The following is a 23,918-nucleotide window of genomic DNA, read 5'->3' on the forward strand; positions in this document are numbered from 1 at the left end:
TCTCGAAGTTGCCGTGGTGACGCAGTTCTGAGGTTAGAAACTGGGAGACCTGCAAATCTTATCATCTACAATACAGGTAGTCCTCAACTTAAGACACACAATGGACCCCAAAATTTCTGTTGCTAAGTGAGACAGTTGCTAAAGTGATTGTAGCCTCTTTTTACCACCTTTCTGCCATAGTTATTAAGTGAATCATTGCAGTTGATAGTTAACATGGTTGTTAAGTGAATCTGGCATTCCCTGTTGACTTGTCAGAAGATAACACAAGGCGATTACATGACCCCTGGGGCAATGCAACTGTCATAAATATGAGTCACTTGCCAAGCCTCTGAATTTTCATCACGGGGATACTGCAGGGATCACAAGTAGGAAAAATACGGTAATAAATCACTTTTTCCAGTACTGTTGTAACTTTGAACAGTCACTAAATCAATTGCTGCAAATTAAGGACCACCTGTAATGTTTCTCAGCTTTGGCAACTTTTAAGAAGTGTGGATTTCAACTCCTGGAATTCTGGAAGTTGAAGTCTTAAACTTGCCAAAGTTCTGAAACACTCTTCTACAGTATAAAGAAGATGAAAATATTTATGATTTGTGCTGTTAATTTCAGGGGACGCGGTGGCTCAGTGGCTAAGACACTGAACTTGTCGATCAAAAGCTTGGCAGTTCAGCAGTTCGAATCCCTAGTGCCGCTTAACGGGGTGAGCTCCCGTTACTTGTGCCAGCTTCTGCCAACCTAGCAGTTCGAAAGCTGGTAAGAAATGCAAGTAGAAAAATAGGGACTACCTTTGGTGGGAAGGTAACAGCGTTCTGTGCGCCTTTGTCGTTTAGTCATGCCGGCCACATGACCACGGAGATGTCTTCAGACAGCGCTGGCTCTTCGGCTTTGAAACAGAGATAAGCACCGCCCCCTAGAGTCGGGAACGACTAGCACATATATGCGAGGGGAACCTTTGCCTTTTTGCTGTTAATTTCAGTCTATGTTTAAAGTATTAGAGTTCAAAAATTCATTCTATACGGGAGTCATTGTTTACAAATGAGAAAAGTACATTTTTAATTTTATAAAAAATGAAAACTTTCAGGTAAATTTTGAAAAAAGTCTGTTGCTTTACAAACATGACAAAAATAGCCCTTGTTTTTTTTAAAACTTTTTTTAGAATTGTGTACATAAAAAGTGTACAGAACAAAGACAAGGGAAAACAATACAGAGAAGCCCTTGGTGAGTATTTTTCACCAGGTGCCCTGGATATTATCAGCAGAATCATCTTTGCTTGGCACAAATAAGACTCTGTTCAAGTTCTAGTCACAAATTTTATGCCCATGTTTCCTCATTATTAGTTGACAAGCTACCTCCTGCTTAAAGCACATAGAACAATGGTACAGTTAACAAAGAATACTCAAACTGCAGTGGAACCCACTAGAACGGGGGTGTCAAACTCACATCATCATGGTGGCGTCACATGACGTATCGGGACTTTTTTCCCCTTTGCTAACCTGGGCAGGGCATGGCAGCGCATGAGGCATCCGGCCTATGGGCTGGGAGTTTGACAGCCCTGCACTAGAATCTCTGTTTCTTTGAGCTGAAGTGAAGTGAGCCTTCACTTGAAAGAAAACCATAACAGCAACTTTGCTGGAAGCCATCTAAGCTTTTTCTAGAGACAAGGACTTGGTTTCTCAAAGTAATTAAGCACATATCTCTGTAGATAAGACTGACACTGCTTTCCAGCAGCTTGTATCCAAAGGTAGGATAACTCTGACCTAGTGATAACAGAGTCTTAGGCCATTGAGAGACCTATTCTCCATAGATTTACCTTTGAAACTGGTCATCACCATGCATCACAAATAACTATGAATTCTACAGCATAATTGTGTGTTCTGTTAAATACTTTCTTTTGTTCTCCGTTTAGTCAGCTGTATTTGGTAATTCTTGGCCCTAATGTTTGAAGAGAGGGAGCAAAACTCCGTCTACTTTCCTCACGGCATGCATGATTTTATATTTGGCAGAGCATAGGAGAGCAGAGGGCAATCAACTGGCTTATATGGCTTCATGCTAGAATGCAGTAAAGGTTCTTAATCTAATTGTGCTATGTCATGTATCTAAAAGTCTTTAGGTGAGTTCAAACTTTGATAGTACCGTAACCACACCATGTTCAGTGTCTTGGAATTTCTCTGGAGGTTTTGCTACAATGCCTGACAGATTCCACTTCCAAAATGTGTCAAAAGTGACTTGCATTACTATTAGCAGAAAATACTACCTGTGCCATGGATTCAGCCACATATCCAACCATTTTTCCTTTATTGAATTAGAGAATTTAAGGATTGGACCTTCAAAGAATCAAGGGATCTAAATATCTAGCCCAATGTTGCTCTCACTGCAGGAATATTCTACTACAGTATCCCTAACAGATGGCCATCCAGCCTCTGTTTCAACACTTCCAGTACCCACAAGGCACTCTCTACCATTGTTGATTTTTTTTCTGACCACTCACCAAAATCTATTTTTTAAAAAAAAAATTATATATTTTATTTATCTATATGCCGCCCTTCTCCGGACACTCAGGGCGGCTTACAAGGCGTTAAGCAATAGCCTTCATACTTTTGTATATTTTATACAAAGTCAGTTTATTGCCCCCACAAACTAGGTCCTCATTTTACCTACCTTAGAAAGGATGGAAGGCTGAGTCAACCTTGAGCCTGGTGAGAATTGAACTCGTAGTAATTGCAGGCAGCTGGAAGCTTAATACTACCTTTTAACAGTAGCATTAGTAGCATTATTTAAGCTCTTGTTTCTTGTCCTATCAGAACAAGTTGCCTCAGGTTTCTATATGGTGCCCTTTCACCTTTCATACAGTTATGCTACTCAATATTATATTTCTCCAGGCTAAATATATTCATCAACTCCAACTGTTTTTTCTTCCCCTTCTAGCCCTCTTATTATCTTGGTTCCCTTTCCTTTAGTAATGATCTAATTCATCAATTACTTCCTAAAATTCAGTGCTCTGAATTGGATCCAATATTGTAGGTGCAATCTGATTGATGCAGAATAGAAAGGCATAATGACGTCTCCTAAATATTTGTGGGTGCAGCCTAGGACTGCATTCACATCTTGGTAGTTGCATTGCTGGCTCATATTTAGTTTAAGAACCACAAGACATCCACATCTTTTTTGTGTGTATTATTACCAAACACAGTCCACTCCTGCACCCATATTCTACTCAAATAGTCTGGTATCATCCCCAAACTTGGCCAGCTGTCTGCTTACCCCTTGTAGTAAACAGAAAGGCAAGCTCTTGTCTTACCCCACATTCATTGATACCCAGACATGTCTGAGTTTCAATTCACATTGACTCATCTCAGACATGGAATTCCCATGTGCGTGAGGGTAAATTGCATATCCAGGTTACAAAGAAAAGTTACAGTATCCAAATCTCTCCCTTTTTGCAAGACAGGATAGGTTATTTTTGAAAACAGTGCAGGAGAATTCTGAGAAAATGAGCAAGCTGCTCTTTATTTTTCTTCCTTTGGAGTGAATGGTATTTTATTTATATCCCACCTTTTATTTTTATAAATAAGTTTTATAAAAAACATCCTTTGTCCTTCTATTCTCCCTACAACAACCCTGTGTGGTGGTTTGGGCTGAGAGTGACTCAGTTTCCCAGCAGGTTTTTCATACCAAAAGCAGGACTAGAACTCACAGTCTCCTAGTTTCTAGCCTGGTGCTTTTAACTACAGGCTCTACAAACTATAAAGTCGCACCCAAGGTGGGAAGCAGGGCTAGGATACGCATTGCCAGAGCACTGCTGGGAAAGGGTGTTTGAAATCTCCAGTTTTCACCGACTGCAAGGCATTTGGTGGATGAATTCAGCTAGTTAGTTTATTCAATAAGCCATAGTTGAGCCGCTGAGCTATTGTGTCTTGCAAGCTATTCTAGATGCACGGTCACAAAATCTTTGGAAAACGTTCACACAATAAATCGCAGCTTGTGAGAGCAAGAAACAAAACCAGACTACGATACAACACTTGAGCTCCTTGTTTCAAACTGCAGATCTCGCGATATCGTTAGTTCTTAAGAGGCAGGTGGGCGGGGTTTCCTCCCGCGCTCGCGAATGATTGGTCATCTGGTTTCGCCTCTTGTTACGACGGAAAGCGCCACGTTCTGCTCAGAACAGAAAAAAAAGGAGGAGAAACACCCATGGCCCGGCAAGCGGTCGACGGCAGGAGAAAGTGGGCGTGGTTTTCCTTACGGCGGCGAGCCAATAAACGAGTGGTGCGCGCGCTCCGCATTTCGGCGTGGTGTGGCGTGCCCTGCGCGCGCACAGGGGCGAGGAGTCTCCTGCCGGGTCCGCCTAAGCGAGGGCTGGGCTAAGATGGCGGCGCCCGTCCTGCTGCGAGTCTCGGTGCCGCGCTGGGAGCGGGTGGCCCGCTACATCGTGTGTCTGGCCGGGATTATTCTTTCGCTCTACGCCTGCCACTTGGAGCGCGAGAAGGGTCGCGACCTCCAATACCAGGCACTCTGTGACCTCAGCGAGCGTGTCCGGTGCTCCTCTGCCATCTCCTCCAGGTCAAGCAAGCGGGAGAATACGGGTGGGGGTTGAGGCGGAAGCCGCCAGGAACTGTTTGGGATTTGCTCCGTTGGCTAGCCGTGATTGTGCGAAAGTTAGGAGAGCTGCTGAGTGTTTGTAGAGTTGCTCATCCTTTCTCCAAAATTATTCTAATTCAAATTCACTAGTCCCTCAAGTTTCTTGGGGGGTATTTCCTCAGCCCTGAGGCTTTGCCCAAAACCCCTCCGTGATTGAAAACGTATTCACTAATACAAGAATCGCAGAAATAAGTCATTCCCAGTATTAATTTTTATCTCTAAAGTCTCCCTTGTTAATCATGTTGGCCTGTGTTACAGAGCTGTTAATCACACCTAAAGAGATGCAGAGAGTATTGATTGTTTTTCTGGATCAGTTTTCTTCAGATCAGAATGATGAATGTTGTTTTTAATTAACAAGAAAGGAACGAAAAGGGAGAAAGGAAACATTAAAAAGTAATGAGATGAAAAAGCTTAGCATTGCAAATCGGAGCAAAGCACTGTAACATACCAACTAGGTTAGTTAAGCAGTGTTAATATTACTAGCATTACTACTAGTTACTAATTTACTAACAAATTGATTTTAATGAGAAGTCTATTTATCAAACTCATTTGATAATGGCAGATCTGTGAAACCTATTGTAATTGTCAATCATTTCCTGTTTATATCTTGTGAGTGAATTTTTAGGGAGCTTCAAGACTTTACAACTGAATTAAATGGAAAAGCTCCATGAAAGCTGAGGACATTGAATTAGGATCTTTCCATTACTAGCCTGTTAAATGTTGCCTCCAGGGTAGGTTGCTAATCAGTGTTGATAACTTGATTTTATAAGTATGCTTAGTGCCTGGATGTGCTTGAAGGAGAGTATGTGGTTGTTGAATGGACTGAAGCAGAAAATTGAAAGAATGGGGTGAGGCCGCATTCACTAATGTGGGTGTGAACCTGAACTATTTTTACTTTGGCTGTATACTATGTAGGTTTCAAGAATCAAAAGCTTGTGATAAGTTTTTATTTGATGATGTCTGCAGACCCTGGCTGAATGAACTGAGTGGGTGGTTTGTAGAAATTAGGGAAAGGAAACATTTAGAAAAGTCAGATGTATATGGAGGAAGTCTAAATTCAACAATAGCACATAGGTGTCTCTAAAATATGAGTATGCTATTGCTATAGCAGAATTTCAGTAGAGTTTTGGTATGGAAACATTTGGGGCTAAATGCTGAGTAGAGGTTTCTTATGTTGAAAATAATAAAGAAGGTTCCTGTCAAATGAAGTGCATTTGTGCAAAACATATCAAAGCATGTATTTTATTATGGCTAGATAGATGTTCCTTCTCCAAAAATGTTCATCACTTAACAAGTACTTTGTGTCTTGAACTTAAGTGTTGGAAGAAGCTCGAGTTGGACATTTGCTGACAATCTTCAACATTGTTAGATATTGCATGGTGAAGCTTTTAGGTTTACTCTCAGCAATAAAAAGGTTCTCAATTTTGTTATGCAGGTATTTTCCAAAGTTCTGTATTAAAAATAGGGGTCAAAATATTCTTGCATACCACTGCATTAACTTGTTATTAGTGCCTATCATTGGTAATATTTTTTTTCTAGAAGATTGACTTGCTGCTGTTCAGGTTGGATAATATTTTGCAAGTAGAGAGATTAGTTCTACTGTTTTGTGTGTTCCATACTACTGTGTACTTGCAGTCATGTAATTTTTGCAGTATTCACACAACTATTTATGAATCCAGTAATGTTCACTTTTTCAGTCTACTTTAGCCTAGTGGAGAACAGTTTTTGTAGCTGGCAGATTTATAAAACTTGCAAGATCTTAAACAAAATTATATAAAAAGTTCATATTTTTAGTTTTTTCAGTTCAAAGCAAATGCCTCAACTTTACATTGGAAATTGGAAAAAATATTTTTGCCACTGCTTTAAGTGCTGGATATTGGGTTTTTTTTTTTTTTTTTAAAGTTCAGAACCAAATTGTGTTCTTTTCAGGCTGTGTTGGTAATCGTTGAAAGCAGCCAGTGATTTTTTTCTGTGTATATGTACTGTGCAAAAGGTAGATTAAATCCATTTTGGTAATAGAATTCTTGCTGTTTGACTTATCATTCTCCCACCCCCCATGCTCCTCTGACAATACGATATCTTTTCAGTTGATATTATCTTTTCAGTTACGTTCAGAGCTAAATTGCCTAATAAGATACAGTGGGACACTTTGACCCCTATTCCCCGTTGGCCAATAAAAATTTCCCAATGAGACTGACCTATCTTTGCTTTTCTCTTAAAGAATCTGTGCCTTGTTCTGGTTTGAGGGATAAATATTGTTTGGATTTCACCTAATACACATCAGTTTTAATTAACAGACAGGTAGTGAGTGCTATCATAGCTTGGTTGGCGAGTAAGATGTCAAATCTAAAGGGTCAGTTCCAAATCAGAATAACATCAGGCTAGGGGCTAGGTCAGAAAAACTAAATAAAATAAAGGAATGTCAATCATATAAGACAACTGTAAAAATTATGAGAACAGCACTAGTGAACCATTTTAGCTGGAGGACTACATTTTTCTACAGACCATGGATTAGTAATAAATTTGGGGAATGTTTAAAGTGGGTAGAACCAAGAAGAGCTCTTTGCTGTGTTTCATATCCTTTTCTGCCCCTGGATTTGCTTTCTTTGCATTGAGAAAAGGGAGCAGGGCAAGAATTTGTTTGCTCAATGTCAGAGATCACTCTTCTGCATTGCACGACTAATCTGTTGAATTTCTTCTTTACTGAAAAAGCAGTTCCTTCTCAGGAAACAAATTTGCAGGGGAGGACATGTTTATTCCCCCCTGCATTATTAGGCTTGTGGGAGATTAGATCTTAGACAAAGACAGAGAGAGCATGTCCTAGCTTCTTCCTTTCTTTCTAGAAATTAAGTAGCATTGATTATTTTCTAGTCCTGCATCCCCGCATCAGTCCAGAAATTCTGTGGACCACTTGCAAGTTTCTAAGTGATGTGTGTCATTACATTTCATAGGAGTAAGAATACTTGGTTCTGAGTTCCCTTGAAACATGCAAAGACATTGTACATTTTTAACAGAACTGCAGACACCTCATATGCATATAGGGCAGTAGTCCTCAACTTACGACCACAATTGAGCCCAACCTTTCTGTGGTTAAGTGAGAAATTTGTTAAGTGAGTTTTGCCCCATTTTATGACATTTCTTGCCAAAGTTGTTAAGTGAATCACTGCAGTTGATAAGTTAGTAATTTGGTTGTTAAGTGAATCTGACTTCCCCATTGACTTTGCTTGTCAGAAGGTCACAAAAGGGGACCTCCTGACCCCGAGACACTGCAACTGTCATAAATATGAACCAGTGGCCAAGCATCTGAATTTTGAGCACATGATCATGGGGATTCTGCAAAGGTCATAACTGGTGAAAAATGGTCATGTCACTTTTTTCAGTGCTGTTTCAAACAGTCACTAAATGAACTGTTGTAAGTTGAGGACTACCTGTAATTACTTTTCATGTTTGCTATGCCTTGAAAGAAAATAATAATGCCAGCCTTGCAAATCCAGAATAGTTAGTAACGTTGGCTTCATTTGTGTTTTAAACTAGCCATTTGTAGCTAAAAAATGTTAAGTATTGTACACACCCTCTTTCTGATTGCTTAGCTTCCTATAGGTGACAAGAGAACTGGACATTTTCAGCTCTTTACTAAATTTGAGGTTGACGGATTTCTGGCAACAGCAGCACCTCGTAGAGTATCTCTTTAGGGTTGAATCTCCTGCATGTTGTAGTTCTTGCTAGAGAGGGCATCTGCTATAAGTATCATATTTTCAGAAGCTGAGTAACATCTGAATATTTTACAGTTATAGGACACTTGGACATTTGTGTGCGGAAAAAAAAATTCTAGTAGTTTTTCAGTTTAGAATTAGGAAACGCCTGTAAAATTGTAAAGCGGTTGAAGTAATGATGCAGGAAAGGTGTGGCACTTAGAAAGTGATGAAGGGGGGCTTGCTGAAATTGTCTCCATGGATTTGTTTTGTTTGATTTCTTACTATGGATATATGGCAAACAGATCAAACTGGATTTGAATTTTGAAAAGGTTTAAACTGAAACTGGTAGAGCCAGTATCAAATAACTTTAGCTAAGCCGACTTAGGCAAGAAAACAAATTGTATCTTTTTGTATACAGTAATCTAAGAATAATATAACAGAACCTTATGCCCTGTCATTTAGATCTATATTCATTAGCTTGCACGTTCAAATAATGCTAGTTTCTAGTCTAATCCTCTCTGTGAAAAGTAATTGGACATAGGGCTTTGGCTAGATTTGGGCAAAAAAGGGTTTGTCTATCTCTGTCTCATTAAACAAGTACATGTACTGTATATCTGAAAGAAAAACTTGTGGGCTACTGCAGTATCTGTATGTGAATAAAGGTTGGACAAAGAAAAGAACAACCCTTTCCCACTTGTTTCATTTGTCCTTACATTACTGCCAGCCTTGTTGATTTTTAGCCACTTGCATGTGGATCTGAATTGTTCTGCTTAGATATTTCTAATAGTCCCACAGTTCAATTAAAAAAAGCTTCCCAATATTTTGTACCATGATCAGAAATCCAAAAGTTGTTGCCTGCAGCTTATGATAAGAAAGGAACAATACAGAAGGGAAAAAAAGTCAGAGGAAAAAAGTAAGTGTATCTCTTGGTTATTAGTTCCACATGTAGTAATGAAAGCATTGGGTCTAATAAAGTGGAAAGGCGGCCACTGCTTCCTTTCATGATTTCATGGCTGCTGATGGCAGTTGGTAGGGATCTCTCAGTTAAATGTGTATTTGGGCATGATGAAGAATGCTTGAGTGTAATGTCTTCCCCCTCTGATAGTATGAATAATGGTAATTTTGTTGGTGGTTATGCCATCACTCTAGGACAGTGATGGCTAACCTTTTCCGGACTGAGTGCCCAAAGTGCATGCATGTGAACCCCCAAAATGCAATGCACATGCCCCATGCATGTGCATGCCCCCCGCCCCCGCATGTGTGCGCAGCGCCACACCCCACATATGTGCGCGTGGCCCCTGCATGTGCCCCACCCCCCGCACATGTGCAGCAGAGACCCGAAGACCAACTGGCTGGCGGGAGGCGTGCACGCATGCGTGGCAGAGTTGAGCTGAGGCAATGGCTCGCGTGCACACAGAGAGGGCGCTGAGTGCCACCTCTGGCACACCTGCCATAAATTCGCCGTCACTGCTCTAGGAACTGGGAGATTGTGAGTTTTAGTCCTGCCTTGGGCACAAAACCAGTTGGATAACCTTGGGCCAGTCACTTTCTCTCAACCATAGGAAGAAAACACTGGCAAGCCACTTCCAAAATTTTGCCAAGAAAATTTCAGGGATTTTCCAGACAGTCATTTGAATCAACACTGATTCAAAGACAAGAATAAAAAGTGGAAGAATCAGTGGACGCACTAATTAGCTGCTCCAGAAAGATTGCACAGACTGACGACTATAAACAACAGTGTGACAAAGTAGCAACAATGCTTCATTGGAATATTTGCAAGAAATATCATTTGCCTGCAAGCAAGAACCGGTGGGGCCACAAAATAATAGAAAGTAATAGAAAATGATGAAGCTAAAGTTCTCTGGGAGTTTAGAATTCAAACAAGCACCTGCCACACAACACTCGAGACTTAGCAATTATCGGTAAGATAAACCAAAAAGTCTGGATTGTGGATATGGCAAAAGAAAACAAAGATAGTACCAATAGTAATGGATTTCTTGGGTGCAATCCCAAAAGATCTGGAACACTATTTGAACACCATTGGTATTGACAAAATAACCACCAGTCAATTGCAAAAGGGAGGTTTACTTGGAACAGCTTACATCTTACGACAGTGCCTTTAATATTGTTAAAGAACAAAAGCTGCCTATCTAGGTCATGAGGAAGGATTCGGTAGGTGATGGTGGATAAAAATGTCAAATCTAGTCTAAACATCTGGCTGACTGTGTGACCAAGTGTACTAGTAATAGTAACAATAGGTGCATATTCATCTCCTCATCAATTCTCTGTTAGGTTATAGTCAGGCTGATGTTTGTTATCTTCATAGCATTGACAAAATGTATGCATTATTTGCATACCTATTACCAAGTTTCAAATATACATTTTCTAATGAGTTGGGCCACAGTTTTGTTTGTTCAGCTACTTTGTGAATATTCTAGTGGAACAGTTAGGAAATGTGAACAATGTAGTCAAACACATCTGGTGGTTGTAATGTTGAGGTAGGCTGTTCAAACAAAAAAAACCGGGAAGCTCATTTGCTTGTTTCATCAAATAGTATTTTTCTAATTCTGTACTCTCCTTGTTCCACTGAATGTCTGCTCACTTTCTCCAAATTTTGGATATGTTTTTGCTCTCCATAAACCTACTGAGGAATCTAGAAATTCTCCTGTAATTCAACTCAGTTAAAAATAATATAAACATTTATTAAAATACATTCAAATGGAGAAAAATAATATTTTAACAGTGGTTGTTATATCCAGGATATGTGCATGAAGTAATTCATATTTCTGAATTTAATTGAAGTTATCCAGGCAGAAGTCTGAAAAGGCTTTATTAATTGGCAGTTGCCTGGAAGTTTGCATAAAAGAATTGGACTCAAATGATGATGTGAGTTTTTTTGGACCAGAAGTTGACATTTCACTACAATTCCTCACTTCAACTCCAATTTTTTTACCATGGACATTGAAAGCTGTTAAGAGCATTGCTATCTCTATTAATGCATATACCTAACCCCTTTCACAATTCAATCACAGAGGCCTACTCAGAAATCAAACCACAAGACCTTAATTTTAATGTACCTAAACCATTGGGAAAATTTCACTTAGATGTTAAATCAATCCATTATCAGTACTATAAAATGTTTGTGTTAATATGCTTTGGCTTGAAATAGAAGCTTTTGTAAAAAAAAATCTTTACTTACATGGCCTAAAGGCAATTAATTTGCTCTCTTGAATAGTACCCATGAATTTTCTTTGAGTAGGACTGATGAACAATCTCGATATAGTTGGATTATATAAATTTGGCTACATCTAATTCCTTCTCTTTGGAGTGAGGTTTCTCCAAACATCTAAGTGGGCTCAAACTGCTTGTGTTTCAGAAGGCCTTTGGCTAGGATGGGGGAAGCCGTTTCAAGGAATGGGTGTGCTTTGCTACTGCATTTTGTGTCATCATTTTCCTTATTTTTACTATTGTGTGGGTTTTTTTTCTGCTTTGTGAACTATGTAGTGTTTCTGGGAGTCAGGCAGTATACAAATGTAACTAAATACCGTAGAAAAGATATGTAATATATATCAAATAAATATACTACATAAGTATAGAACTTACCTTATCATATATTTGGCAATTAGATCTCTCCACCCGTTATTCTTTGCCCAGCCTCTTGTAAATCTGCTGCCCTTCTGAAGTTTTGTATTAAAGTTCCATAATTCCCACTGAGTATAGCCATAGTACCATTTGAGTTGTGTGTTATTTAATCATGATTTATTGAATCAGCCCCAGATGGCTAAATTAAGCCAACATGCTAAGCCATTACTAATGAATTTGTTAGCTACATTACTGCAACCCATTCTGCACAGCTAAACAGTGTCCCTATTCAATGTACCATCTATTCCTCCCATCTGCAATTGTTCTCCTTGGAGATGCCAGGATCAAAGCGTGCCTCTTATACATAAAACATGCGTTACTTCACTAGCATCTTTTTAATTCCTAGGATGGGGTGGAAGAGAGCAGAGAATAGATGGATGGCACAGTTATTTTGCAGTTCACGTTTTTAGTCAGGTGAAAGCTGTTTACCAACGAGCAATCTGACTTATATTTTATGGTTGGCAGTTGCTTACTAATGGTTGTCCCCAACTGTTCTAAAAAGTTGCACTAATTTAAAAATCAATATTAATATTCTGTTTTCAAGCAAAAGGTAGTGTGGGCACAGCAATATGTAGCATTTTGCATTGTTGTCTTGAGCAGTCAAACTCTTATGCCAACAGTCAAGGATAAGACAAAGTGTGATAAAGTTCAGAACTGTGGGCTCTCTCTTACATGGGTGTATATATATATATATTGCACACCCAATGCATGATTAATGCCAAGTTGCCAGTATTTGTGCATTTCTTTAAAAGGTTCATTGAATTGGGTCACAAGCCCCATGTTTCAGGGCTCAGGTGGCTTAGACTCATTCACACAGTGTAGGCGATGAATGCAATAACTGAATTAACCAGTAACGCAAACTTTTTGGAGTAATATTTTAAAGTTGGCATGTTTAAACCAATTTGCCTTTTCTCATTGCCCCTTTTCATTCATTAAAAATGACTCCAGAGTAGGGCTTAGTTAAAAATTACCAGTCTAACTGGTTTTTTTCCCCATCAGATATGCACTACTTCTTAATCTAGAGGTGTGATTTGGGACTATTTAACCGGTTTTTCTGGTCTCTGAACAGATAGCAGTTTTTGTATACTGATTCTGAATGTACAATATTCAATTTAGAATAGAATAGAATAGAATAGAATAGAATAGAATAGAATAGAATAGAATAGAATAGAATAGAATAGAATAGAATAGAACAGAATGACACTTTGCACTAAACCATAATATGGTCTCTAGAGACTCTTTCTATGCAGTTCCACAAATTATTGAAAAACTTTATAAGCAAAATCTCCAACTGTTTTAAAAGTGGGCAAACCTCTTCACATAAGGATCCCCAGGCTCCTAAAACACAGCATTTCTTAAGCCCTATTTAAGTTGAAATGCTAAGACTTAAACCCAGTTCTTTCTTATAAAAGTATCTTAGAAGAAGGGACACAATTCTTTGCATGATTTGACATAATGTTAATTGTATGATTACTGTAAATATATATTTAGATGATTTATATTAATTTAGTATATTAATGCTCAGGATTCTTTATCTGTCATTTAATCATTGGATTCAACACTTTTCTTTTAATTTGTATATTTTTCTGTATTTCTCTTTTTTAAAAATTGTGATAACGCTTTTAAAACACCTGATGCCTTCTGCATTAAAAACAGGCACACCTGCGTTCAACCCATATCTTCCCCACCCATTTGGCTCTCTATTTCAGAAATGTAGAAATATGCTTAGCCTATCTGGAAGTTAGTCATATTTCAACAGGGTTCAGGCTGATATAAGCAGATGATTCATTTATGTCTGTATTCAGTTTTGCAGATTATTGCTTTTCACCTGTATTCTGATTTAAGCTTCCTGGGCTGGGGGAGGTGGGGAGTGCCTGCTGAGTCACATACGGAGTCCCATTATGAGTCTGTTTACTGCATGGGTATAGGAAATGTTGTGACGGAAAGTGAAAAGTACTCTACAGCCAGGCATTTTAAATTTTATTTTAAGAACTGTAGTTGATGTAATGGTTAAGGCACTCCGACTAGAAACTGGGAGACTGTGAGTTCTAGTCCCACTTTAAACACAAAGCCAACTGTGTGACTTTGGGTCACTCACTCTCTCTCAGCCATAGGAAGAAGGCAAGGGCAAAATACTTCTGAAATTTTGCCCCACACCCGAAAAAAAAAAAAAATCCACGTAGAGACTAATCCCTAAGTTGACTTGAAGGCAACCCCCCCCCCCAAATCAAACCAAAACAAAACTCAGCTCAACAACAAAAATCCCTTATTATCCTGAGTAACTGTGATAGTTACTATTTGAAATGAAATTTGCATAGATTTTTCTTCTGCTTTGCATTGGTGGTGATGGATTTGCATTATTCAGAATGGTCAGTAGAGAGGATCTGCACTGCTAAAGGTAGTGCTTAGTTGGGTAATGGGTAGCAGCTTGTTTGTGATGGATTAGGGCTCACGCATCACACTAGCATGTCTGTTTTGTTTTAGATTAGCGAGTTTTAGTAGCTTTAATAACCATTTATTACAGTAGCTTTAATAAATGTAGCTTATTATTGAGTTGTATTATATATTGTGGATTGTTTGGTAAACCACAGTTTGTAATCAAAATTTAGCATAATCTGAATGTTGTTCAATAAATTAGCAGGGAACACTATCCATCCATCCATCCATCCTATAATGCTATATATTTATTACCTGACTTGTTCATAGTGAATGGGGGTACATAAGTGCGTTCTTTGTATAGATTTGTATTTTTATTAAAGCAAGTGCTTACCACTTAAGACTTAATGGACTGTTTTCTTTCAGATGGGGTCGAGGATTTGGCCTACTAGGCTCCATTTTTGGAAAAGACAGTGCAATAAATCAACCAAACAGCGTTTTCGGTCTTGTATTCTATATACTGCAAATGTTGCTTGGTAAGTAGCAGACTATCATCTCTCACTCCCACCTACCTCTTCCTTATTTTTTGCTCCTCTAGGCAAAAAGGCAGGATATAATTTTTTTGTGGGCGATTATTTCAGTCTAGTAATCAAAATCTTGTACAATATGTATTGAGTCCTAACAATTGTAGCATGTGCTTCACTAATCTCCCATTTAATTCATGCCTGCTTGACAAATGTGATGTCTAAGTCACGTTCACAGTCCTCTCAGCAGTGCCTGCAGATCCTAAAGCAAAACTGGAAAAGATTGTTAATTCCCAGGGATTTCAAAGCAGGGTGTTTTTTTTTTGCTGGCGGGAGGGGGGAATCAACATTGGAGAACTGGGGATGATAATCAGATTCCTCTTTACCTCCTTCCGTTATCTATGATAGCTAGAATTCCCTTCCCAATCTTCTCCATGGCATGTCTACTCCTTCCTTTAGATCCAGGCCAGACTTTTGCAAATAGCCATTGCTTTAGTTGCTTGTAGATGATGGCAAAGAAAAATTCCCTCCAAACAACCAGATTGGAAAATTCTAATAAAAATAAACTCATCTCTTTCCCCCAAAACCTGAATAATTATTTTTAACTAATTATACACAGGTAATCATGATGCATTATACACAAAGCTGTTTTTGTGAGTGTATTTGCAGGTGTGTGTAACAGTGTCTGCTCCTGTTCACCCGTGTCCCACCCTTGCCTCTTTCATCCTCCCACTCCCTCTCTTCTACTCTCCCTACTATCAAGACTTCAGGTTGTGGGGCCAGGATCCATTCTCTGTTTGCATGCCCTAGAAAAATGCCATGCATGACATTATTGCTGTGTAAAACAATATAGGGATGACTTGTGCATCATCTTCTTCACCTGAGACACGGGACCTGTACCCGCAGTGAGTGTGCATGAATTTCCTGCAGGAGTCCTAGATCCTCTGCTTCAACCTCTTGACCAGTTTTCTAGTTCCATTATGAAGTAACTTTTGGATCTTCAAAGAGGGGCAGACATGTTTTGTAACTGAGCAGACATTATGAAAATGCATATTTACCATGTTTCCCTGAAAATAAGACCCTGTTTTATATTTTTTTGAAACCCGAAATAAGTGCTGGCCTTACTTAGGGGGATGTCTTATTACTTTGGGGCGTGTGGAGCAAGATGGGGCTCCTCTTGCTGTCTTACCTGATTTCCAGCTCTATCTCCCTAACCCTAACCAGAGGAAATGGGGGGACCGGCTGTGCATGCGGTTAAATATTTTTGGGGAGGGCTTATTTTTTGGGGGGGGCTTATTTTATCGCATGCGCTCAAAAGCCTGATTGGGCTTATTATCTTATTGTCTTATTTTAGGGGAAACAGGGTAATATAATGAAGAGAGTATTTCATAATTTGTGTGAAGACTAGATTTCATACTTTATGCTAAGCCATTGTTTGTTGACCAATTATCACGGATTGCTCACATATCACCTCACTGTAGTGTGTATATGTATATACCACAGTATCTAGGTTCCCATACTATATTATAGTAAAACAACCATTTATTATATAATTTTATTCATTTAATAAAATTTTATGCTACCACCTGCCCTATATGGCGACTCTAGACGGCTTGCATATTTTATTTTATTTATTTTATTTTAATTTAATGTATGGCTTAATTACATTTTCTGAGCCCAGTCATAATGTTGCTTCATTTCCTGGAGGCAGTTAAGAGAATGTGGAACTCTCCAGGGTCTCATGCAGTCTTCTTCCTCTCCTGTCCCCAGTTTTCTGCTGCTTCTCCAGCCTGCAAATTCGCCCCTTCCCTTCCCTTCCCTTCTCTTCTTTTTTTTTTTTTTTTTCAAAAATAAACTTGGGAAATTTTAACGCTTTGCAAAATTAACTGCAAGGTAAGGTTTTGCAAACTGAGATTTGAATTGCAGTTAATTATGGGTCGTGCTTAATGCCCACACAACATTGTATTAACAGTTCCAGAAGAGCTAGGCAAGCAGCTGTATGTTTCTTCAGTTCTTAAAATCAGTGGGCTGAAAATCCTGGCACTTTTTCTTCTAGACTGTATTTAATGGGTCTGCTAACATATAAACTAATGAGAACCTGAAGTTATAGTTCAGTCTAGAAACTCCTGAATAATTGGGAATTTATCTGTTAAAAGGAGGAATGTGTACTGTTTATTTAAGGTGGTGGGAGAGATGGATATCCGCTTGCTTGGCATTTCTGATACTAACCATCAGTCATAAGTGCTGGATCCAAAGCATGTGATCCTCCTAAGTGAGTGGATTGTTTTCTACAGTGGGCAGTCAGATGGGACTGGGAGAGTCCATGGTCAGGGCAAGAGAACCCCATTCTCTTCCATTTTAGCAACAGAAAAGTAGAATCGGTCTGCCTCTAAATTTGTAAATGCCATTTAATCAGGATTATGAACAGCAATGGATAAACCTCTTCTTATGCATGTATTCTAAATTTCTCATAAATTCTGCTCCTCAGTTACTGAACTGAGCTGTGTCTAAGCTGTATCTTAACAATTATCCATAAATTAGATGTTGTAGGTGTTTGCAGCATTTTAGAAATACTTTGCAAGTGGAATCAGCTATCTGGAGAACTGGTGGGCTCCTTTTCAATGGATGTGCTCATGTGGAGACCGGACAGTCATTAGTTTGGAATGCCACACAATGAATTCTGGCAATGGGGCAAGGTCTTTGGCCCTTTCCAGTCTTATAATTCTGTGAAAAAAGGCATTGCTTGTTCCCTTCACATCAGCATGCAGTAAGCAGCCTTTTACTAATTTGTTCTTAAGCCTTCCAGTTGAGGAGAAACCTCCTCCTTGATTGATCTAACAAGACTTTGAAATGGCACCAGGCAGGTTTCACTGCATTTGCACTTCTAGCCCCTTGACTTGAGTTCTTGTTGATCGACAACTGCTTATAACGAAAGGAAGCCACCACAGTAACTGCTTGTCTTCTTCTTCTAGGTATGACAGCAAGTGCAGTAGCAGCGCTGGTCCTCATGATGTCCTCCATAGTGTCAGTAATAGGATCTTTGTACCTGTCTTACATTCTGTACTTTGTGCTGAAGGAATTCTGCGTTGTCTGTGTTATCACATACTTGCTGAACTTCGTTCTCTTGATCATCAACTACAAACGACTAGTATACTTGAACGAGGCCTGGAAACGGCAGCTCCCACCTAAACAGGATTAACTGCTTTGCAAACTTTTGACTGACAGTTTGAAGGCCCGGCTTCCATTTATGTTTATTTCACAGTAAAAAGATTTTTTTTAAAAAAATATTATTCATATCACTTGCTTTCCCCAGGAATCATAGCTAATTCAGTTAGAGTGACTCGAAGGATAGGGGCCCTGGGTAACTTCTCAGTCAATAGCTATGGTGAGGAACTGTTTGTGAAAGTCTTAACCTGATCAGAGACAAGCTTTAACTCTACTTTGAAGGAGTTCACAGAGGCATATTCTTTACTCCTTCTTTACCTTTCCCCAAATATTCCAGGTAAGCTGTAGGAAGTCTCCCATCTCAGTATGAATTGAGGTGGGGGAAGTCTTAACTGGGAGATCATGATTATTCTAGACTTTATAGGTACCATAGGGAAACATCGCCCTGTTTACATTATGTGTATTGGTAGCCAAGGGAATTTGACCACATAGATGCAACTAAAACACTTACCACAACTTGGTGCATAGTGGAAGAAAAGACTGGCTATGTCCTGGCAAAGAAAGAAGGTCAGTACAGCTCAGCTGAGTGATGACTTGAAGCATAACTTTGAAGAACGGTTCATTGTGTTATTGAGATTTTTTTTTTAAAAAAGGAAATTGAAATTAGTTTGTTTCCCTGGAGAAGATTTGCAACAAAAGATCTTTGCCGAGATGCCTTTTTTCCCCAGGATATGTCTAAAGAAAAGGAATTCAATGGCATTAAAACAAAACAAAACAAAAAACCTGAATTAAATTGGGTTTCCTTGCAACATCCAAACAGTTTGCTGTGGATGGAAACAATCTTTGTCTGGGGATGCTTAACAAAGGGGAATGGGGCATCTTGAGTTGCCCACACCTCATCAGTAGGAAGCCTATACAAATGGAGTTTGAGGGGCAGAATTGGCTGTGTACTTCAGAAGATGTGAGATAGCCAAATAGTGTTAACCAATTTGATTATAATATTTCTAGCTGCTGTATAGAATTACAACTAGACACTGGATCCCAGTAACCCACTGGGTAAACGAATGCACTGAAGAATTAGGATGCAGTCCCTCCGCGAGCTCTTTTGTATATAAGTTCCACAGAAGTCAAGAGGGGGATGTATAAAGAAATGTCAATGAAGGGTGCTTCGATGTTCCTGAGAAATTCCCCTTCATTTAGTGAAGTTTGTATAGGAAACCCAGATTATGGACATAAATAGATTTATATCTTTAGAGGCAGAGCAATTTCAAATTCCTATATACAAATTTGCCTAAGGCTTAGGGAGATGTACATTGACTCCCTCCCCGCCCCCCTCAAGTTAGAGTAAAGGAAATAGATGGTAAACAGAATTGGCCCAAGATTCAGTCATGGTTCTACTTGAAAGAGCAAGTTGAAATAATTTCCCATTCATATTGTCCTAAAATGCAGTGTTTTTTTAAAAAAAGTGCCTTCTGTCTTACAAACCAAATATTGGGGGTGTTTGAAATTGCCAGGCAGAAGGGTTCTTGCACAAAAATATGTTTTTGATGAATCAGATCTTTGCAGTATGTAGAAGGTGATCCCTCGGGCTTCTCATACCCAGGCACTCTGGCATCATAAACGGTTCCTTGTAGGACATAGCTGGAGGTTGGGGGTATTTTTTGAGAGGCAGGATGTTGACCTGATTGGGACAGCTTTGAGCTCTGCTGTCCATGCTGGCTTCTGCTTTTCCTGCTGGAGAACTTTAGAAAGACATGTTTTTTTTTCTCAGAACATAAAATTTTGTCTGCTATAATTAGATTTAGGGCTTTGTTTACTCAGGAGTCTCTCAGTATGCCTCAGTATGACAAGGAAGCCGAGGAGGACCATTGCAGTTTCTTATATGACAGCTGGGCCATAAACTGTTCCAAGCAAACCAGAAGAGCTACTCCTTAGCAAGATTGCCGTGTTTCTTCCCGCAGTGGCAGACCGAGGAACCTGTTGCAGAGGCCTGTTTATCATTGGAGTGCAAGAAGGTACCAGAAGCTTCCGGAGAATGAATGAGTTACAGGATTGGTAGGATCGAAAAGGTGTGCTCAGTGACTGAAGCAACTTTTGGAAGCAAAATGCAATCTGCCAGTGGCTTCTTGTGATGCGTATTCACCAGTTGGGCTCCTTGAGATCATTAAGACAGTTCTTCTGCTCACATGATGAACACATTTGGAAGACTTGTATTAAGGGTAGAAAGCAATTTTGGCGTCTATTATAGCAGAGAGAGCCGTGTACTTGGGTCGTAATAAGCTAACTAAAAAGATCAGGTCAGGCCAGAATATATCCAGAATACAACAAAGGGCATTGTTGCCAATAACTTGAATCCTGTTATTTTCTTACCATCGATGCTTGCTCCTGCTTATGCCCAAGAAAAGTGATCTTCCCGAAAAGCTCCCTTTTAAAATTCCAGTCTGCGTCTAAACTCTTTCCTCTTTCTGAGTGTGTAAAGGGTCCTCATTTTTTGTGTCATTTTCTTTAAAGAAAAATCAGCATTAAGGTATAAATGCAATTCTGTTTAACGTTTTGTAAAAGTGCAGGATTTTATTTTCCAATGGGAGCAGCATCTGCTGAAGATGGGATGTCCGACAGTATTTAAATGCCTGCCAAATGAACAGTCCAGTTGGTTTATGTACAGAACTATGGTGGAACGCAAGTCTAATGGAGGAAGACAGGTGTTTATGGTTTATATATATATATATATGTATGTATATATGTATTAAAAAGAAAACACTAAATTCTGCTTGTTGTCCTTGTCAAAGAGTTTCTCAGAAATGCATTTTGTATTAACCAGAGTACAGTTAAAGCTTGTCTTGAATTTTGAAATTAGAGCTGATGGGGGGAGTATAATTTACAATTTTTGTTACATTTGGTATGTGGAGAATATTTTCAAGTTTATACCCTCACTGATAAAATTTTATTTTAAGACATTAATGTAACATAGTGTGAGGCTTTATTTTTTTACATGTCTGCAGATGAGATGGGGCTTTTCTATCTTTCTAAGTAGAGATTTCCATTATCTATACCAGGGTGGGCAAATATGGCAACTTCACGACCTGTGGACTTCAACTCCCAGAATTCCTGAGTCAGGCTCTGAAATTCTAGGAGTTGAAGTCCACAGCTCATAAAATTGCATAGTTGCCTATACACCAGTGTCAGTTATAGGGGGTACAAGGAAGTTGTAGTTTTCTTCCTAGGACTTCCCCTCTCCCCCCAATTCCTTGGGCGGGAGTGCAAGCAGACCCCATTTTTTCCCTCTGCTGAAAAGTTACCTGTTCTGCTCATTTCTCTTTCTAAGTCAATACCTTTTAAATGTTGACTCTATTTTTTTCTTGTTCAAGAACAGAGGTGTGAAGGTATCGGTCACCTTGTGTACTTTTAAGCAAAATCCTGACTTCTGTACCCTTCTCCCCCATCTCCCAATTTTAGTAGTATTCCGTGGTGTTAAACGGTCTATGAAGCATAGTTTGTGTTGGATGAGTCGTTCTCAATTAGGTCCCCTTCAGACATGTCCCCTCTCCCAACTTCCAGAATTCCTAGGCAGCTGCAACACTTTGGGCTAAAAGGGCCAAACTAGACAAGATTTTGAAGTAGAGACTGTAAGGCACCCTTTGTCTGTCCAAATGGAAAATTGGTCCTCCTGAATGCTGGGCTGTGAGAAGCAAGCCAATATTTTTAACACACCGGAGCCTCCCCTGCTCGTGCATTATAATATTTACCAGTCCTCCAGCAAGCAAGTGGTAGGCAAATCTCCCTGCAGGTGTGTCGACTCTCTGCTGCCTTCCCTCTTCTTCCATAAAGGTAATTGGTTCTCTTTAAGGTGGCAATATTTCTAGGTTGCTTGGCCATATTCCCAAACCTATATGGATGATGGAAGATGCAGCATTTCCCGCTCCCAATTCCTTTCTTTTAATTTGGAAAGCCGAGGAGCCTCTGCTCTTTGGTTCTGTCTCATCTCAGTTGCTTCTAATTTTATGCCAGCGAGGAAGGAGGGAAACTTTTTCAGTGACAAAAAGTTTAGGGTTTTTTTTTTTAATAACAGTGTCCCAGGAGGTAGTTTTCTTGAAGATCAATTTAATTCTCCCTATCACCATCACCCCAAATCTACCACTTCTCTCCCACTAGTTGATGGCTCAGAAGAAAGAAAGAGCCCTGACCTCTTTTTCCAAGAAATCAAGGTTTCCATAGGTCAGACAAGCCCCTTTTCTAAGATTTCTTAGAAATCTTCATACCTGGGAGTAAGTGTGGTTCTTCGTGCTTGTAATGCAGTTTTGAATGGATGACGGCTTTCTTGAGATACCAGAAAATGTATCCATGAAGCAGATGGCTCCATTGCATCTAGATCAGGGGTCTCCAAACTTGGCAACTTTAAGACTTGTGGACTTCAACTCCCAGAATTCCTCAGCCAGCAAGTCCACAAGTCTTAAAGTTGCCAAGTTTGGAGACCCCTGATCTAGAATATTGCCATTCCCAGGAAAGATTTCTGTCACTTGATTTTCAGGAGGAATCAAGGAGAAGTAGCAAGAGAAATCTATACCTTTGGAAGAGGAATATTTCTACTAAGGCAACTCTAAGGAAAATGTCAGAGTGGGCTCTAGTTCAGAATTAGATGAAACTTTAAGAAAATAATTACTTAGGGGCTCAATACAATTTCCTGATTCAACACAAAAGTCAAAAATTATTTTCTTTTTGCAGGTTAATATCTCCTGATCTGTATGAACAAAAATTGGTCAAAACAAATTAAACATTTGCTTGGATTTCTTCAAGACCAATTAAACATGACCTAGTAAAACTAGTAAAAAAAAAAGATGAAGTATTCAGTTTCCATTTTTAAAAAAAAAAAATGTATTAAGCATGGCCTAAATATTCAATGTGTGTTCTGTCTTGTATGTTTGATCTGACAACTTTTTGATGTGCTTCAATCTCCAGAACATCTCCATCTTGGTTGGAGTCATTCCATTCTTATTTTTTTATTTTTTGGTTCAATATAGGACTGTGACATTCTGAGATTGAAATTCAATTTTGCTAACAGGGGAATTAAAACCATGTAAATATTGTAAGAATGTTTATTTGTTGCACATAACTTTTTTGGTATAAAAATAAACGTAGAAATTATCTGTGGATGTGTTTGCAGAATGTTTTGTAATCTCCTATACTGATTTGTCTCCAGCCCTCACTGAAATCAAATTCTTTGATCTTTAGTTACCAAACACTAGCCATTTTTTGTACTTTTTAAATAGAGCATTCATGTTAAAAGTGCCACTTTTAAACCAAAAATCCATAGGGTTGCAGTGGCTGAATTCAAGCATTGTGTTAAGCCACACTTTCTTTTAAGGACTTCCTTAAAGGAATTGACTGAATTCATAAAAGTGAAGGCATAAGCCATTGGTCAATAATCATAGTCACTAGGTTTATGCAACATGTGATTTTTTTGTGACTTAGTATTTTGTGACAAACGTACGCAGTTGTATATTCATTAAATGATGGAAAACTATCACGAGACCCCAATTTAATATTGGGTTCATAGTGGGCTGCAAACCATAGTTACTTGGTTTGGCTTTGTGTATTATGGCAACCCAAACATTGTGCATTTACAGACTATGGGTAATATGAGTGTGGAGTGATGCTTTTTTGAACCCCCTAAGCATCTACAGTATAATGTTCTGTCAGATGGATAATATATTGTTGACAGAATATTGCCACGTTGACTTTACACACACACACACACACACTGAAATGCCTCTACTGCCACTGAAGGAAGACATGTAGGTGACACATACCCCACTGCCTCCCAGGGAGGAAAGAATGACCTCTGGAACTGGGAGAGTTAAGAGTTTAACCTTGATAAGGT

The 23,918-nt window shown here is 39.1% G+C and overlaps 1 protein-coding gene across 1 annotated transcript; it reads left to right on the forward strand.

Moving 5' to 3' along the window:
* The first annotated feature begins 4,072 nt into the window (after positions 1-4,072).
* VKORC1L1 (vitamin K epoxide reductase complex subunit 1L1) lies at positions 4,073-23,188 on the forward strand. Its single transcript, XM_034420973.3, has 3 exons — positions 4,073-4,560; positions 14,778-14,887; positions 17,848-23,188. The coding sequence occupies exons 1-3, from the start codon at positions 4,106-4,108 to the stop codon at positions 18,072-18,074; spliced, it is 792 nt and encodes a 263-aa protein (XP_034276864.1). The 5' UTR covers positions 4,073-4,105; the 3' UTR covers positions 18,075-23,188.
* Positions 23,189-23,918: the final 730 nt, after the last annotated feature.

This window comes from Pantherophis guttatus, chromosome 1 (genome assembly GCF_059756535.1).
Source record: "Pantherophis guttatus breed Tessera chromosome 1, ASM5975653v1, whole genome shotgun sequence".
NCBI lineage: Eukaryota > Metazoa > Chordata > Lepidosauria > Squamata > Colubridae > Pantherophis > Pantherophis guttatus.